The sequence below is a fragment of the Pseudoliparis swirei genome, chromosome 7 (assembly GCF_029220125.1).
Source record: "Pseudoliparis swirei isolate HS2019 ecotype Mariana Trench chromosome 7, NWPU_hadal_v1, whole genome shotgun sequence".
Lineage (NCBI taxonomy): Eukaryota > Metazoa > Chordata > Actinopteri > Perciformes > Liparidae > Pseudoliparis > Pseudoliparis swirei.
In genome coordinates, this window is record NC_079394.1 from 20,771,658 (window position 1) to 20,788,979 (window position 17,322).

Consider the following 17,322-nt stretch of genomic DNA (forward strand, 5'->3'; position numbering starts at 1 on the left):
CATCGTTCCTTCTAGCAGCCACCGTTCGGGAGCCCGAGCAAACAAGACCACGCTGCCAGTGGATTCATGTTACTGTTACACTCCCAATTGGCTGGTGGTCGCCCACACGGCACACCGACAATGATCGTCATGCTCACGGAGAGCGGTGTAACGGGTTAAGAGTCGCCATGCAGCTGCTGAAGGATAGAGACATAGTTCAAACCGATCGGTCATGAGGCCACTTGGTCAGGAAGATGAAACGGGATCCCAGTATTGATCTGAGTCGTCTCGTTAGAGCTGCACGCTGTTCTGTTCTTCTCCGTAAGCCTCGGCAGTGCTTTGACTTAATTTACGATGCATGTCAGTCACTGGTAGCGTTTGCGATGGGAAGCAGTGTTTAGCATTGGCTCGTGAGTTAAGGCTTGGTGGGATTGAGTCATAGTCTGAGAAATGTATCTACAAATGAACAATGTTCAGCATAGAGATGGATTCTAAAAATCAACTACAGTGTGCTGATGAATCAATTTGCTGATGAAACAGAATGTCTTAATCTCTTTATTTATGAAATATATATACATTGGCACATTCTCGCCATTTACAAATTAATTTCTTTCAGCCAGGTAGGAATGATTGGATATTGTACGAGGGAAAACCTTTAAAAACAAAATCTCTTGTGGCCTGGGGACGTTGCTGCCTTGGCACTGCATTGATGACGATGTCCCATGTCTGATTGACCATTACTCATCCCATTTAAGACATGGACATTATGTTAGGAAAACAGGGAATTGTTCTTTGGTATCAAACCTATACTGGAACCGAACATCAATATCACGTATCTCATGTCAACCACTTTGTTCTATTTTGTACATTTTATTATCTGACGTGATTATAATTTTTTTCTCAAAACAAAGCTCATACTTTTCTGTCCAAATTGTTTAAGTGTGTATTTTTAACCCTAAACTTGACACGGGCTGACTCCTTTTTTTTTCCTGCAGATCAAACGTGATAAGGACGACAGTGGGCCAAACGAAAGTCAGATGTGGGGACAGCCCAAGGTTAAACTGGAGAGGCTCGGTTTGGTGCAGGACTTTGAGAAAAGGCCCAAGCCTGTAGTGGTTCTGAAAAAGCTGTCCGTGGACCAGATCCAGAGGATCATCAGACACAGCAAGTCTGGAAAGAACCGGATCTCTTCAGTGAGGTCCAGTAAAGGTAAAGACAAGAAGCTGAGTAACTGCAAGTGGTTTTGCTCTAACTTCACAGCATGTGTCCTCTCTGTGTCCATTTTTATTTTGCCATAATTTTAAACAAGAAAACAGAACTCCCTTTTTAAATGACTTTTAATGTGATTTGCCAAAGCTTCAGGGGGTATGGACCCGGATGTTCTGAAGGAGCTGCCACCAGAGTTGCTGGCCGAGATTGAGTCAACCATGCCCCTGTGTGAAAGGGTCAAGGTGAACAAGAGGAAACGAAGCACTGTAAATGAGAAGCCCAAATATGCTGAGGTCAGCTCGGATGAAGACTACGACGCAAATGGAGAGTGTGAGTAAAATGATTTGCTGTTCGTCAGTTCTCGCCGCGAGTCTTTTCTCAAGGTTTGATCGTTTGCTTTGGGAAAACTTCTTAAAATTTAATTAACCTAAATGAGCTCAACATTTCTTCATATAATTACTTTAATATTTTAATACCAATACATTGTAAAGGGTTAGTGTACTTTGGTATATTTTTTTCTTTTAGATCTTAGGGCCTGATTACTTTATGCCCAATCTCTACAGCTGCAAAGAAGCGCCAGCGCAGAGACAAAGACAGGTCCTGGGACGTGGAAGAAAGAGACCGACGGGGTTCAGGGGAACATCGGAAAAGTGGGAACCGGGACAGCCGACGAGGCTCAGGGAGCCGCTACCGAGACTCCTCCGATGAACACTCGCCGCCACCCAGCATGACTGAAAGTCTGTATTAAAGTCACCTTTCACCCCATATCCAATTATGATCTTTTTATTTGTGTGTATGACATTGATTTCAAATAATGCACTTGTTGACAGAGTGTTTGGTGTCTAGCACACACAATAAAAAACGACAACAAGAAGCACACAAAATTAAATGAAATATCTTCTGCTCAGTTGCCAGAAAAATGAAGATAAAGGAGAAGCAGAAGAAACGGAAAGCATATGAACCCAAGCTCACCCAGGAAGAGCTGATGGACTCGTCCACATTCAAGAGGTTCTTGAACAGTATTGACAACATACTGGAGAATCTGGAGGATCTGGATTTCACTGCCATTGGTAAATGTGCCCACTGCGGGACTTCTAAAGGATTATCTGTTGAGAGGGCTGACTGTCTCTTTGAAAATCCAAATGCAGAAACCTCATAGTGTTTTGTTCCGCTTTGGTTTTGTGTTTTCCAGCAGCGCAAGATGATGATGAGATACCTCAAGAATTTCTGCTTGGCAAACACCAACTGAGTGAACTGGGCAGCGAGTCCGCCAAGATAAAGGCCATGGGCATCTCCAGCAGGGTACTGTGTATAGTAGTTAACCACTATCACGAGAGGTGGACTGTTGTGTGTGGCGCTGTTTCAGTTGGAGGTCTAAATAACTGTCTCTGTTGTTGTAGATCCCGTCCGAGAAGCTGGTGAAACTGCTGAACATACTAGAAAAGAATATCCTGGATGGGTCCAAGCTCTCCACCATGATGAGCCATGTGGGTGCCCTCCCTCCCCCTCCTCTCTGTTGAATATACTTTGGAGTGGTGTTTATCTAACTTTAGAATTTTATGATATTCTGAAACCCATACATTGTTTATGTTGAAAAATACTAACCGCCTGCAGTTATTAATTAATAACTGCAAATTAATTTGTTAAAATGCTGCAAACAATCTTTATATATATTAAAAAAAACATTGGAGAGTAGTTTATTTCTGTAAAACGCATTCATGTTACTCTTTGTTTCCAACCTCAGGACCACGATGCGGAAGATGAGGAGAAACTTTGGCGAGACCTGATAATGGAGAGAGTCACGCAGTCAGCGGACGCCTGTCTGACAGCTCTGCACATCATGACCTCCGGGCACATGCCGAAGGCCGTCTACATCGAAGACGTCATCGAGAGGGTGCTGCAATACACCAAGTTCCATCTCCAGAACACACTGTATCCACAATACGACCCCGTCTACAGGGTGGACCATGGAGGTGAGGATGAAGACACAAATGCTCTGTTTCTTTCAAATTTGCATATGCGACGGAGCCTCTGGAGCAGGGGTGTCAAACTCATGTTCACCTGAGCATCATGGCTGCCTTCAAAGGGTTGTAGATGAAACGTATAAACTACTGCCGAACATATTGGTAAACAACTCTCTTTGCATTTGATTATTGTTATATGAGAGTAGAAATATTGTACTTACGAATTCTTCTCTAATATTTGACCATAAATCCATTTAATTTTAAACTTTCAAAATAAAAGCACGGGATATTTTTCTCTTTCAAGCCGTCAGGGTCTCATACAATGACGCGGTGGGCCGGATTCGGCCCGCGGGCCTTGTGTTTGACACCTGTGCTCTGGAGTGAAAGCTTTTGAATGTGGCTGATCAATATCTTCCATCACTTTTGTTCACAAAACTATACGATAACTGCTGCTATACTCCTCCTGCATGGCAGTTTATACCTTAAGCACACACGGTATGACCTGTTGAGGACATTACAGCTGTCCCCAACTCTAGCATCTCACCTCAAGCGGCCAGAGCCACTTGACTGAACATCAGGCTTCATGATCAAAAACACTTTGCAAAGGATTTACGAGGGTTTCTTGGTGTCCATGCAGGTGGCCTGTTAAGCTCCAGGGCAAAGCGTGCAAAGTGCTCCACGCACAAGCAGCGCGTGATTGTCATGTTGTACAATAAAGTGTGCGACATTGTCAGCAACATCGCAGAGCTCCTGGAGATCCAGCTTCTTACAGACACCACCATCCTCCAGGTAAAAACCAAGAGCTCTTGATGAAACGATGTTAGATTGCAGTCATCTGTTTATCAAGTCAAACTATTTTATTGCAAGCCAGATGATGATTTATGCCATTCACTTTTTCAGGTTTCTTCTATGGGAATCACTCCGTTCTTTGTGGAGAATGTCAGTGAGCTGCAGTTGTGTGCCATTAAACTAGTTACAGCAGTAAGTTAGTTTTTCTTGACACTCCATTGCAGTTTTTTTTTTGTTGCAGTTAAAAACCTCTTGACATTATTTTTTACTTTACTTCAAAACCCTGAAGGGAGAGACTCACCACCTTTCTTATTTTCTGCCTCCAGGTGTTCTCGCGTTATGAGAAGCATCGACAGTTGATCTTGGAGGAGATTTTTACCTCTCTGGCCAGACTGCCCACCAGCAAGCGCTCTCTTAGGAATTTCAGGTACATTTTTTTCGATAACTTTGACATTGATTTATGCCCTCGAGGTATTTGCAGGGATAAAGCATCACATTCTTATTGTCTGGACATTAATGTAGCAGAAAAATCAGTGAGGTGAAGATTTCCTGATGTAAAAGTGTGTTTATTACACCACCAATTCCATTTTCTTCCTGGATATTACCACATAGTAGTCGCTTACTGTGTATCTTTGCCCCCTGTGTCCTCAGGCTGAACAGCTCGGACCAGGATGGAGAGCCATTGTACATCCAAATGGTGACGGCTCTGGTGCTGCAGCTGATCCAGTGTGTGGTCCACCTCCCCTACGACAAAGACATTTTCGACGAGTACGAGAGCAAGGTAGGAGCGCAAGCGGACACACAACTACCACACACCAAGCTACAATGTACAATTTCTACAAATACAGACACACATTCAGACACAGAATTTATTCACGAGTTCTTTTTGTCCTTTTTTATTTTTTTAGGTGGATCAAGATGTGTTGATAACCAACTCGTATGAGACGGCAATGAGAACAGCACAAAACTTCCTCTCAGTCTTCCTCAAAAAGTAATTACCACTCCAGTCTGTACTGCCTTCAAATAGGCTTTATACTTTTGTGCTTATAGTTGTAAACTTGCACTGTACTAAAGTCCTAAGTATTTATTGACATGAGCACAGTGAAGACAAACGCACGAGAAAAAGGCTGGAGAGTCACTACCTTTTCTTTTCCACATGTGTTCCTGTCACCGTTTGTTCTGGCCTCTGGTCACTATAAATGTGAATTAAACCACCACCATCCTCATGGTGTGCATGTTTCCCCATGTGCATGCTGGGTATTGCACAAGATGCCTACGATTCAGGGATCTACTTGTTTCACTTCCTTATGTTTGGTCGAAGTAGTCTAACGGCTATTTAGGCCTCGCATCAATTTACCGTTTTCAATTTCCAGTTGCTTTATTTTCTGACCCTCGGCCCCTGATTTCAATGTGCTACCATTAATTCTCTCTGATTTTTCTTTCTGTGGCCCTTTTCTCTCTTTTCTTTCCCTCTTCCTCAAGATGTGGCAGCAAGCAGGCAGAAGAAGATTACCGGCCATTGTTTGAGAACTTTGTCCAGGACCTGCTCTCGACAGTAAACAAACCCGAGTGGCCTGCAGCAGAGCTGCTGCTCAGTCTGCTGGGTCGACTACTGGTTAGTATGACGGAGCGCTTTCTTTGGACTGGAAATGCAGCTGTTTGTGCTAAAGTGATTTCAGGAATAGAAGATCCAGATTGAGAGCAGAGGACATATTTACCTTCCTTTGACAAAAAGGAAACCTTTCAACACTGAGACTTGGACTTAGGAGGTTGCAACTCATTGTGTGTAAATAACTGATTATTTTATGTCAACATAATAATTATATATTTATATATATTTTTCAGTCTAGTATACTATGTAAGGAAGCATTTAAAATAGAAAGTTATTCATCTTGAATGCAACGATAAGATTGTTTCTTTTTCTTTTACGGTTAAAGTAAAAGTCAATCTTGGTCTAAAGTGTAACACTCTTTTTTCCCCTGCTCCCATCAGGTCCACCAGTTCAGTAACAAGCAGACGGAGATGGCTCTGAGAGTGGCATCCCTGGACTACCTGGGCACGGTGGCTGCCCGCTTGAGGAAGGATGGCGTCACCAGCAAGATGGACCAGAGATCAATTGATCGAATCCTGCAAGAGGTAGAAGAACACTGTCGCATTTGATGTCCTCACTGTCTCCTTATAGTGACAAAGATAAGTTCAGCGGAACAAGCAAAAAATGTATTATGGGCTCTCTCTCTGATTATATAGTCTCAAGGTAGTGACGAGACCCAGAAGCTGCAGAAGGCCCTACTGGACTACATGGAGGAGAATGCTGAGACCGATGCCTCCCTGGTGGTGGGTTGACGTTAGACTGGCGGTGAAGTGGTGACTTCAAACACTGTTGGAGCTTTAGACACCGGAGAATCACCTTGACTTCTAATTTATTCCATTAACTGGCCTCAATAAAAATCTACTTCTGTCAGTAACTAAAACACTGATACACGAAAAAGAAAACAATTCTTAGCCCCAAATCTATCTGCTCAAATTTATTCTTTAGAAATAAATATCTCCGTTAAAGGCTCACATAATAAAACGGACTCACAGTATCTCTGACATGTGTCGATGGAATTTTTCTCTCTGATTTAATTGCTCTAAATACATCATATTGAGACGTTCAATGTCCTCTAGTTTGCCAGAAAGTTCTACGTTGCCCAGTGGTTTCGGGACGCCACCACAGAAGCTGAGAAGTCCATGAGGAACCAGAACTCCAAGGATGACGACTCATCGGACGGACCCCAACATGCCAAGGAGATGGAGGCCACGGGCGACATTCTGCAGCGTGCCGAGAAGCGCAAGAAGTTCCTGCGCAACATCATCAAGGCGACGCCGGCTCATTTTGCCACACTGAAGTAAAGATTTCTTTATTTCTTTCAGTTACTACATCTCTGTCGGTTGACTGTATAATCCTGTAACATTCGTCCTCTTTGCCCGTCTCCCCAGAATGAACTCTGACACTGTGGATTATGAGGACTCCTGTCTGATTGTGCGTTATTTGGCCTCCATGAGGCCGTTCGCCCAGAGCTTTGATATTTATTTAACACAGGTAAGATTTGAGTATTACTTTAAGTATCTCTGTCTTTTGAATGAATCACTGCAGCGACGTATGATAATAAATCAAAGTTGTTCAAACGGTACAGGTGATATTAGGGTTCACTGGTTTGTTTGTTTTTCAACTGTTTGAATGGAAAAAGATCAGTTTGTGTAATCAGGCTGGTGCATTTATTTATTTATTTATTTTACAGATCTTGCGAGTCCTTGGGGAGAGTGCCATTGCTGTCAGAACTAAAGCCATGAAATGTCTGTCTGAGGTTGTGGCTGTGGACCCCAGCATACTGGCACGGGTATGTTAGAGCTGTGTTTTCTCTAATGTCCCAATAGCACCTACGGTTCACATACGGTCCTAATCTCTGTTGTAGTCAACATGTACTTTCTTATTCTACCGCTGTCTCTGTTGTGTATGCAAGTTATCTCCTTGTCGTCTCGCTGTATACCGACACACTCTTCCCCCTCTGTAGTCCGACATGCAGCGTGGTGTCCACGGTCGTTTGATGGACAACTCTACCAGTGTGAGAGAGGCAGCTGTGGAGCTGCTGGGCAAGTTTGTGCTGAGCAGACCGCAACTCACCGAGCAGTACTATGACATGCTCATAGAGAGGATACTGGTACGTTGCCCAGTCAGACTCTTTGGAGACTCATTATTGCGTTGTCAGGTCTTACGTTCCCAGTATGAACTCAACACATGATATTTGTTTGGCTTGTTTACAATCATGTAATGTATGTATGCATGTCGTTAATGTGCCAGATCAATGCTCTCCCACCCCCATCAACCTGCATGGTTATATGCATGTGCAAAATACATTGTGGGTCTATTGTCTCGTGCTGTTTACGCCACACTCTGATTCTGACTTTTTGATGCTGCAGTTGGAACTCTGATTTATCAGAACAGATCATGATGGGGACATCACAGTCCATTCATAAGCTGAGAGTCATATGACACCGTTTACTTTTTCTTTGCACTCTCCTATTCTATTGTGATCTTATACATCGTGCTGTGAACTGGCAGTTTGTTGTTATGGCCCAACCCAACTTATATTACTTTACTATATTATATAGTGTTGCATTTTACTCCTGTGCATTACACTGTAGTCTTAGTTGTGTGTGTGTGCTTGTATGTATAGAAGAGCTTAAAGTTATTGTTGTGGGGCTCAGGCGGAAAATATGGCAGACTTTGTCGAGCCGGACTCGGGCTTTAAGTTCATCCCATTCAGGACTCTGAAATAGCAGAGCAATGCTTAAAATGAGCTTAAAATGCTCATCTGGATGTTTCAAGTCTGCTATTACTTGTGTAAAATTACAACATGATCATCGTCTTGGCCGTGGTAACATACAACACACAAGCTTTGGGCTCCTTCTTTGTCCTCCGCGGCTGAGAGGTGAACCCATTGAAATTGTTGTGCCTGTTGTCATGGAAATGCTCAAGAGGGTTCATGGGAAGTTCACTCTTCATTACGGTCTTATACTGCCACCTATTGTCAGCGAAGTGCGAGCACACCCCATGCAGATGTTTCGTTTGTATGAATGAAAACACGAGCATTGTTGATGCTTGCAGAACCAAGCCTGAATGATTTTTCTAAAGTAAGTTTTTGGTGCACAGGACACTGGTATCAGTGTAAGAAAGCGGGTGATCAAGATCCTCAGAGACATCTGTCTGGAGCAGCCAACCTTCAACAAGATTACTGAGATGTGTGTGAGGATGATCCGCAGGGTCAATGATGAGGAAGGTATCAAGGTACGGATCGGCTGCACCTTCGTACCGCCACTATTTCTGTCCACAATTGTTGTGAGATGTAACTCCCATTCTTTCATCACGCCTCTTTTAAGATGAACGTTTCTCGTGTCATAAATCTATCCCCAAAAAGGAATGACACGTGAACTTGTGCCGTTTATAGAAACTGGTGAATGAGACATTCCAGAAGTTGTGGTTTACTCCGACTCTAAATCAAGACAAAGAGACCATGACCAGAAAGATCCTCAACATCACTGATGTGGTAAGTTTAAAAGTCAGGTTGCTGGATCCAATAATGTCAACTCTTTCATCCGCCTTCACTCTGTATCAACACTTAAGGCATTATGTTTTTGGGTTCGTGTTGCCGTAGTCCCGTCTGTACGTTCGTCCCATTCTCGGGAACACCGGAGGAGATGTTGTCCAGTTGGTCACAAACGTACACGGGGACTCGAGGTTGAATCGATTCGAATCTGGTGGCCAAAGATCAACGTTACCTCCCAAAACATAACTCAAGAATGAATATGATGAATAAAAATGAAATCACGACGTGGTTTTAAACTGCAACGTGACTGGCCGGCGGAGGCATACACCCACCTGATCGGCTTGATGGTGAAGTTTGGCCAGAGTCATTTAAATTCTCTCTCTTTTCAGGTTGCGGCATGTCGAGACACCGGCTACGACTGGTTTGAGCAGCTTCTTTCGAATGTAAGTCTGGGATTGTATGTCAGGACTTCGTCACCTGCTGGAGAATATGTCAAAGTTTCCAAAAAAAGTGACATGACGATTGTCTCTCTGACTTTAGCTTCTCAAGTCTGAAGAGGATGCGTCGTACAAGCCGGCCAAGAAAGCCTGCATTCAGCTCGTGGACAATCTGGTGGAACACATACTCAAATACGAGGAGACGCTTTCGGGTTTGCAATTTTTATTATTTGACAAAAACTTAAACTGTGCTGTAATGCAGCAGTTTACTTACCACTGTCTGTACTTCTCGTTGAGTTAATCAATGTTCTATTACAAGATGGATTTCGTAGAATAACGTATTAATTGACGTCCCCATTCCTCTGTAGAGAACAAAGGTGTCAACTCAACACGGCTTGTGGCGTGCATCACCACCTTGTACTTATTCAGCAAGATCAGGGCCCAGCTCATGGTCAAACACGCCATGACCATGCAACCCTACCTGACCACCAAGTGTAACGTAAGTTGTCTCTACCCAATCCATCTAGTTATTGCTTAATTATTTAGAATATACGCTCTTAATGTAATTAACGATCCTTCATATCAGCGTGGGGAAATTAACACAAAGGACCCCCGATCTAGTCAATATGGCTGCGTGATGCATCGGGCTCGCTCCTCTCCAAGAGTCTCACGTTGTCCAACCTGTTGAAGCAGAGGGCCGATGTTTTTCTATGTGATGAAAGCCTGAACCACTATTTCCAGTCCAAGCCGATGGATTTGCACGCACAAGACAATAGTTTGATCGTATCTCATTCATTTGTGTCATTTAAGGAATACTGTAATTTTAATTCTCGTTGTTAGTTTAAATACTACATTTCAAATGCTCACTTTTTCATGTACACACCGAGATTTCACAAAATGTTTGGTCATGGAAATTTGGTCAAAATGTGTATGAACCCCGTGTTCTGCCGTCTAACCGACAGACTGCCAACGACTTCATGGTCATCTGCAACGTGGCAAAGATCTTGGAGCTTGTGGTTCCTCTGATGGAGCACCCCAGTGAAACTTACCTGGCCACGATCGAAGAAGACCTCATGAAGCTGATTATCAAATACGGCATGACGGTGCGTGGCAGTAGCTTGTGGTTCGGAAGTGCTCATTGGATGATACATTTTAGGGCCACGCTTGCTCTGTGAGATGTAATCTGTGTTGTCATGGAGATGAGATGATGTCTTCCTTCCTATCCTCCAGGTGGTCCAGCACTGTGTGAGCTGTCTTGGAGCTGTTGTCAACAAAGTCACGCACAACTATAAGTTTGTCTGGGCGTGCTTCAACAGATTCTATGGTGAGATGTACACGGTTAGCAACTTTGATCTCGTGGGCTCCGTTTTATAGTCTGCAGTCAAATTGTCACTTTTACACATTCCAAGAAAAGAAATTATAACTTGCACTTCAACAATGTATTAATTTAGAAAAGCGTAGATACCGGAGTTGTATAAATTAGTAAATAAAACGCAAAGAATTAGGATACACTAATGATTCAAGCTAGAAGTAACTTCAAATGTATGATGTAACTCCTCAGGTGCACTTAACAAGCTGAAGGTTCAGCATCACGAGGATCCCAACAGCACCACGTTGGTAGCAAACAAGCCTTTCCTGCTGCGATCGCTCTTCACTGTGGGAGCCCTGGCCCGGCATTTTGATTTTGACCTGGAGAAGTTCAAGGGCACAAACAAGGTAGGATTGCATTTCAACCTTGTGAACTTACGCTGTGGAAAGCTATTTATTGCAACAGTAAGTTCAAATATTAGTTTGGTGCTTTGCTGCAAGTAAACGAAAGTTGGGGGAAATTACCTTTGATGTGAAACGAAAGCCATTGCTCTACCAGCTTTTCAAAAGAAATAATTACATCTACACTATCTCACAACGATGTGTTTTGTGTGTTGTGTTCAGGTTGTTATCAAGGAGAAAGTTCTCGAGCTGCTGGTATACTTCACTAAACATGAGGACGAGGAGGTCAAGACCAAAGCCATCATCGGCTTAGGCAAGAACACCGTTTTTTAAATATTATTCGGTTTGACTAATGTAAAGGTCACCATATTTATATGTATTCAGTGCGAGTATTAGTGTTCAGAAGGACTGGCATTGTGGGATGTTGTGTGTCTGAGTGCAGATCTCCATTCCCCAGCAGGTGGAGATGAGGGCGATGGAGATGCGTTGCTTACTTGTTCTACATGACGTGGCTCTTTGCTATTCTCTCCCCTCAGGCTTCCTTGTGATCATGCATCCCAGCCAGATGTTTATGCCTGAGGTGAAGACCTTGTACAACGGCATCCTGGCTGACAGGGCCTCCTCAATCAACCTCAAAATCCAGGTCCTCAAAAACCTCCAGACGTACCTTCAGGAGGAAGACACGCGGATGCAGGCGGCAGACAGAGAATGTAAGTGAAGCTGTTGCTCTACTTGGATTCAGCACTCCGGTGTTACAGCCTCTGTTGTCATACAGAGTCTGGTGTACAACGGGATTAATACATTATTTAGTTTTTACGTCGTTGTGACTCATCCCATTTGTGTCCCTGCAGGGAAGAAACTGTCCAAACAGGAGGATCTGAAGGAGATGGGCGACATCTCTTCAGGGATGAGCAGCTCCATCATGCAGCTGTATCTGAAGCAGGTGCTGGAGGTCTTCTTCCACACCCAGGCCAGTGTACGGCACTTTGCTCTCAACGTCATCGCGCTCACACTCAACCAGGGTCTCATCCATCCGGTGCAGGTAAGAGCCAGAAGCCGTCCAAACACCCCGCCTCCAAAATAATGAAATCCCATTTTGATAACACATGGTTAGAATTTGGCTCATAGATTTAGGCGATATTTTTTATATAATATTAATATCAAACAATAATTGTTCTTTGTTTGGTCATCATGTGCATATTTGTATTCTGATCCATTAGTTTGTGATTGTGTTTTTGTGTCAGCATCTTAAATCCTAAAAATAACCAAGATCTATTTTTCTCTATTATAATTAAACCCTCATTTACTTTAATTTGAATTGTTTGATGAACAGAAATATGAAGGCATGCATGTGCACGTCACATCTTTTGTTGTCCCGTCTGTGCAGTGTGTACCCTACCTCATTGCAATGGCAACAGACCCGGAGCTCAGCATGAGGAACAAATCTGACCAGCAGTTGGTGGAGATTGACAAGAAGTACACAGGATTCATCCATGTGAGTTTGTGTTCAGCTAATTATGGAATTCCAACTTCGCCTTTCGGTTCTCCCCTTCAGTATAAAATGACCAACAGACGATCCCGTAATCCTCCACAACATCTCAGCACCGTTGGTAGAACGTTGGTGATCCGAGAGGATCTCCATGACGATATAAAATACCGGCAAACAGTTGTAGATCACTTCAGCAACAATCATACTTTTATAGCTGCTTTACTGCGGAACTTTATTCTTCCATTAACGGCCTGCAGACAAACCTCTGGGAACAAACACGCATGTTAAAAGCTTTCCAGCCAGATTCTATATTCAATCGTTTTTTGTTCTGTATTCCCGGTGTGGATTGAGCTTTTGTAGTTGCGGAGAAATACTGTAAGACAAATGTGAGTGTTGTTATTTTATTGGCCCAGATGGTCATGACAGCAGCTGTCTCAACCGTTCTGACATACTGAGTTTTTAACACTTCTCTTTCAACATATTCTCTCACAGATGAAGGCCGTGGCTGGGATGAAGATGTCATACAACCTGCAGCAGGCCATCGAGTCGTCTCGTCGGACCATCATAAGAGGCTTCCGCCAGGACGAGACGCACACGGCCCTCTGCGCCCACCTCTTCTCGATGATCCGGGGGAACCGGTCGCACCGGAGGGCTTTCCTCATCTCGCTGCTGAACCTCTTCGATGACAGTTCTGTGAGTACACCGGCACACATCTTGGCACTGCTCACTGGAAAGCATTTCCTCTAACAGCATGCCAAGGCAAAATGTCTCTTTTTTTTTTTTCAACGCGTCTTTGCAAGACATGAAATAAAATGTGCACGTTAAATATGAGTCTTGGGGATATCGACAAAAAAAAGAGGTTTAAAAAAAAAAAAAATCAAAAGTGAAGAGATGACAAACACTATTGTGTAGAAAGATGTTGAATCCAAATATTTTACAGTATTGCACATTTTAGAAGTGTCGGTTGTTTTGGCCATGAATGTATTTCACATGTAAATAAACAAACACTGCCGTTGTTTCAGGCGCTCACTCTCGATCGTGCTTTCCCCTCTTTTTTTTCTTCGTGCAGAGGACGGAAGTAAACATGCTGCTGTTCGTAGCAGACAACATGGCCTGTTTCCCCTACCAGAGCCAGGAGGAGCCTCTTTTCATCATGCACCACATAGACATCACCCTGTCGGTCTCCGGTAGCAACCTTTTGCAAACCTTCAAAGAGGTAGGGACGAACACATCTTTAAATGCATCCATGTTCATTCCTTGGAGTTATTTCGCTATTGACATGGAGTTTTGTACGTGTTCTGTCCAGCTTCTGCTGAAGGAGCCGAGGCGTAAGGAGAAGAAGGTAAAGGTGTGGAAGAACCCGTCGGATGGAGAGAATGAAGAGGAAAGAATGAACTGCGATTCTCCTCGGAGCGATGGGGAAGAAAACAGCGACAACGACGGCGTGGTACGGCAGCCCAAAAAGGCCAGACAACCTGTGGTTGACCCGGAGAGCTCAGAGTCCGAATCCGATCTGGACGATTTGGATCTCCAGGACGTGGAAAAAGTGATGCGGCTCGTCCCGGACAATCCCATCGGGCTCTTGGACTTTGCTAACGCTGTTCAAGGCATCCTGTTGCTGCTGGTGCTCAAACAGCACCTGAAGAACCAATATGGATTCTCTGACGGGTAAGATCTAGATAATATAACAATAGATTAATATATCATTTTTTAAGTGTGGATTAGTTTGACCATTTCAAACCGTCGAGCACTTTGGGAACTCCCTCTAACTCTTTTATTGTGTTTGTCTTCCACAGTAAAATTCAGAAGTACTGTCCGACAGAGTCGGCCAAGGTGTACGATAAGGCAGTGAACAAGAAAAGCACAGTGATCTTCCACCCACGACAAACCATCGACTTCATCGCCAACAACATGGCTCGCGCCACGCTGTCAACGGAAGTGAAGAAGCGGATCGTCAGACAGTACCTAGACGTAAGGAATACAGTCTCACTGTGTTACCGAGGCCGACATCACCGATTGACAGTGAATCTGCTTTTTTGGGTCTCACTAGTTACATCAGCAGCATTTAGATACAAATATTTTTTTAAACTGTAGAAAGTTAACAGTACACAGTCATATGTGAACATGTTGGCAGTGTTCATGTGAAACTGGAACAAGGCCCCGCAGTGGTTTCAGGCCGGGCCTTACTAATTCTACTCTTTACCTCATCCTGACCTAATTCATCTTCAAGCTGGCTGCTTTCACTTCTTTCATCTCCAGTCCTTTCATGTATTACATACATTTAGTATGTATTAATTAATGACTGTTTGACTTATGCAATGTTAAATGCAGGGTTCGTTCATGGAAAACCTGGAAAAGTCATGGAATTTTAAAATGGTCATTTCCAGGTCATGGAAAAAACTTAAATCATAAAAGTTTTGGAAAAGTCATGGAAATTTGTTATAATCACATGTTCATTTACGCCGAGTTTGAAATATTTAATATGTTTTTTTTAAAGAAAGACGCTCAAAATATAAGCCGGCGTACGCTCTCAATACGCACAATTTTCTACATTTTTCATGTTTATACTGAGATTTCAGTTTGGTCTTGGAAATGTGGTTTAAAGTCATGGAAAAGTCCTGGAAATCCATTGGTCAGAATGTGTAAGAACCCTGTAAATTGCTGATCACATTCACCAGAAGGACACTTGTTTTGAAATCATTTCTTGGAAACTTTTTTTTCTAAGTCAGGTCTTACTAGCTCTTGCCGTAAAGTCGAGTGTAGACACGTACCACAAGACAAAGCGGTGGCTTGTCTTTTTTTTGTTGAAGTGGAGCCTGGCATCTTCCGTTAGTGTCACACCTCAGGGCGTATAACTTTGCTTTAGCGCTTCACTTCTTGCGCCGTCTCGAGCTTTTATTCTGGTGGCTTGAAAGACATTGCATATCTCAAGGTCAGTTTCTTGTCTCTTCACTCCAAACAGTTCAAGGTTCTGATGGAACATCTGGACCCAGATGAGGACGATGAGGAGGGAGAAGCGTCCGCCAGCGCCAACATCAGAAACAAAGCCATAAGCGCCCTACTGGGGTGCTCTGGCCCCATGTCAGGACCCTGTCCGCGCACTCAGGCCGGCCCAGAGACCGATGACGATTATAGTGACGGAGACGAAAGGACGCCAGGGGTGAGAGAAATTGAAACGCACACGACTTCATGAAATACATTTTAAAAATGTGCGTGAAAATAGTGCAATCTTCTTGTTTTTCTTCCGTCCTCCCTGCAGTCCTCTCGACGGTCAAGGCGAGCAGGTGACTCCATGAACGAGACAGTGGAATCGATGGATGTGATTGCCCTGTCCTGCCCCAAATACAAGGATCGGCCGCAAATAGCGCGCGTCATCCAGAAGACCTCCCACGGGTACAGCATCCACTGGATGGCCGGCTCCTACTCGGGGCCGTGGGCAGAGGCCAAGAAACGCGACGGCCGCAAACTGGTGCCTTGGGTGGACACTATTAAGGAATCGGACATCATTTACAAGAAGATTGCCTTGACCAGCAACCACAAACTGAGCAACAAAATAGTGCAGACTTTACGCTCACTGTATGCAGCGCGGGAAGGAGGAGCTAGCTAATGGCTCCCGTGTGGTGGGTTTTTTTCCTCTTTTTTTTTTAATCCCCCTTCTCCATTTCTACTTTCTCAAAATCCCCCTCTTCCCTGCTCCTACTCCTCCTCAACCTGCCACCTCCAACAACACAGCCAAACTTCACTGGATTCCTCCCCTGCTCCTCTCCTTCCTCATTTTTGTAAGAAAACACAGGAGGGCAAGAATATTTGACACTACATACTTTTACATGAGTTATTCTTGCAAAAATGATACAAAACATTAGACTTATTATATTAGAGGGACTGCTCACGTTTTGTTGGTGTACAAGTGCAGAGGATAGAATCCGGAAGGCATTAAAGGAATAATTCACCCCAATTATCCCTTAAAAAGGCTATCAGAAAGAGACCTGGAGGGAAATGTTTTGTCAACATTGTTGTGGGAGCTCCTTCGCTGTTGTGCAGCAGATTCTAGTCGCTCATTTCTACTCCCACTGTATCATAGTTTAACACAACAAAAACCTAAAATGTTTATATCTCTGAAGACAAAAAAGCTGTAAAAAAAAGAATAAAACCTTAAGTGAATGTTGGAAATTAGTCTTTTTGATGTTCTTATTAAAGTGTTTTTGGAGTTTATTATATACTAGCACCCTGATGGTTTTTTCCTTTTAGCTTTTAGATATTTGAAGGAAAAAGAAAAAAATATGAATTTTTATTTTTGTTCACTTTTATTTGTCCATGCTGTACAATGGCAGAGTCCTCTGAACATAATTTATTCTATTTCGAACTACGCATGCAGTATATGTGGCCTATTGCAGGAGGATATTTTGTAAATGTAGATTTTGCTGTATTAGGTCACCCTATTAATAAGAGGAAAGGGGATTCATACCCTTTTGGTGGAACAAATACTGCAATAAATTTTCTACTTCTCTTTGTCACTTGTCTGCTCAAAGCGTTAATCTGATCTATTCATTTTATAAATGAAGAAAAGTGTATCGCCTGCATACTGCTAAGACAGACAGGCCTGAAAGGAAACTTCATCTTTATGAGGGAGAGCCTTCAAAATGATGCCAGACAAACCA

General features: G+C 43.3%; 1 protein-coding gene across 4 annotated transcripts in view; it reads left to right on the forward strand.

The window, feature by feature from the left end:
* The window catches only part of LOC130196411 (nipped-B-like protein A), a 28,722-nt gene extending 11,544 nt beyond the window's left edge, over positions 1-17,178 (forward strand). For all 4 annotated transcript variants that reach the window (XM_056418510.1, XM_056418509.1, XM_056418511.1 and 1 more), the window contains 37 exons: positions 975-1,188; positions 1,336-1,518; positions 1,752-1,925; positions 2,097-2,258; positions 2,381-2,490; positions 2,589-2,675; positions 2,933-3,161; positions 3,790-3,941; positions 4,053-4,133; positions 4,268-4,368; positions 4,593-4,722; positions 4,850-4,932; positions 5,424-5,556; positions 5,934-6,077; positions 6,189-6,275; positions 6,609-6,829; positions 6,921-7,023; positions 7,223-7,321; positions 7,496-7,642; positions 8,635-8,769; positions 8,930-9,028; positions 9,418-9,471; positions 9,569-9,677; positions 9,834-9,964; positions 10,428-10,568; positions 10,696-10,789; positions 11,027-11,181; positions 11,398-11,488; positions 11,712-11,885; positions 12,027-12,217; positions 12,563-12,670; positions 13,157-13,357; positions 13,734-13,880; positions 13,971-14,332; positions 14,461-14,635; positions 15,627-15,824; positions 15,924-17,178. In XM_056418510.1, the coding sequence (XP_056274485.1) occupies positions 975-1,188; positions 1,336-1,518; positions 1,752-1,925; positions 2,097-2,258; positions 2,381-2,490; positions 2,589-2,675; positions 2,933-3,161; positions 3,790-3,941; positions 4,053-4,133; positions 4,268-4,368; positions 4,593-4,722; positions 4,850-4,932; positions 5,424-5,556; positions 5,934-6,077; positions 6,189-6,275; positions 6,609-6,829; positions 6,921-7,023; positions 7,223-7,321; positions 7,496-7,642; positions 8,635-8,769; positions 8,930-9,028; positions 9,418-9,471; positions 9,569-9,677; positions 9,834-9,964; positions 10,428-10,568; positions 10,696-10,789; positions 11,027-11,181; positions 11,398-11,488; positions 11,712-11,885; positions 12,027-12,217; positions 12,563-12,670; positions 13,157-13,357; positions 13,734-13,880; positions 13,971-14,332; positions 14,461-14,635; positions 15,627-15,824; positions 15,924-16,271 (5,553 nt within the window). In that variant the 3' untranslated portion in view covers positions 16,272-17,178. The remainder of the gene's footprint in view (positions 1-974; positions 1,189-1,335; positions 1,519-1,751; positions 1,926-2,096; positions 2,259-2,380; positions 2,491-2,588; positions 2,676-2,932; positions 3,162-3,789; positions 3,942-4,052; positions 4,134-4,267; positions 4,369-4,592; positions 4,723-4,849; positions 4,933-5,423; positions 5,557-5,933; positions 6,078-6,188; positions 6,276-6,608; positions 6,830-6,920; positions 7,024-7,222; positions 7,322-7,495; positions 7,643-8,634; positions 8,770-8,929; positions 9,029-9,417; positions 9,472-9,568; positions 9,678-9,833; positions 9,965-10,427; positions 10,569-10,695; positions 10,790-11,026; positions 11,182-11,397; positions 11,489-11,711; positions 11,886-12,026; positions 12,218-12,562; positions 12,671-13,156; positions 13,358-13,733; positions 13,881-13,970; positions 14,333-14,460; positions 14,636-15,626; positions 15,825-15,923) is intronic.
* Positions 17,179-17,322: the final 144 nt, after the last annotated feature.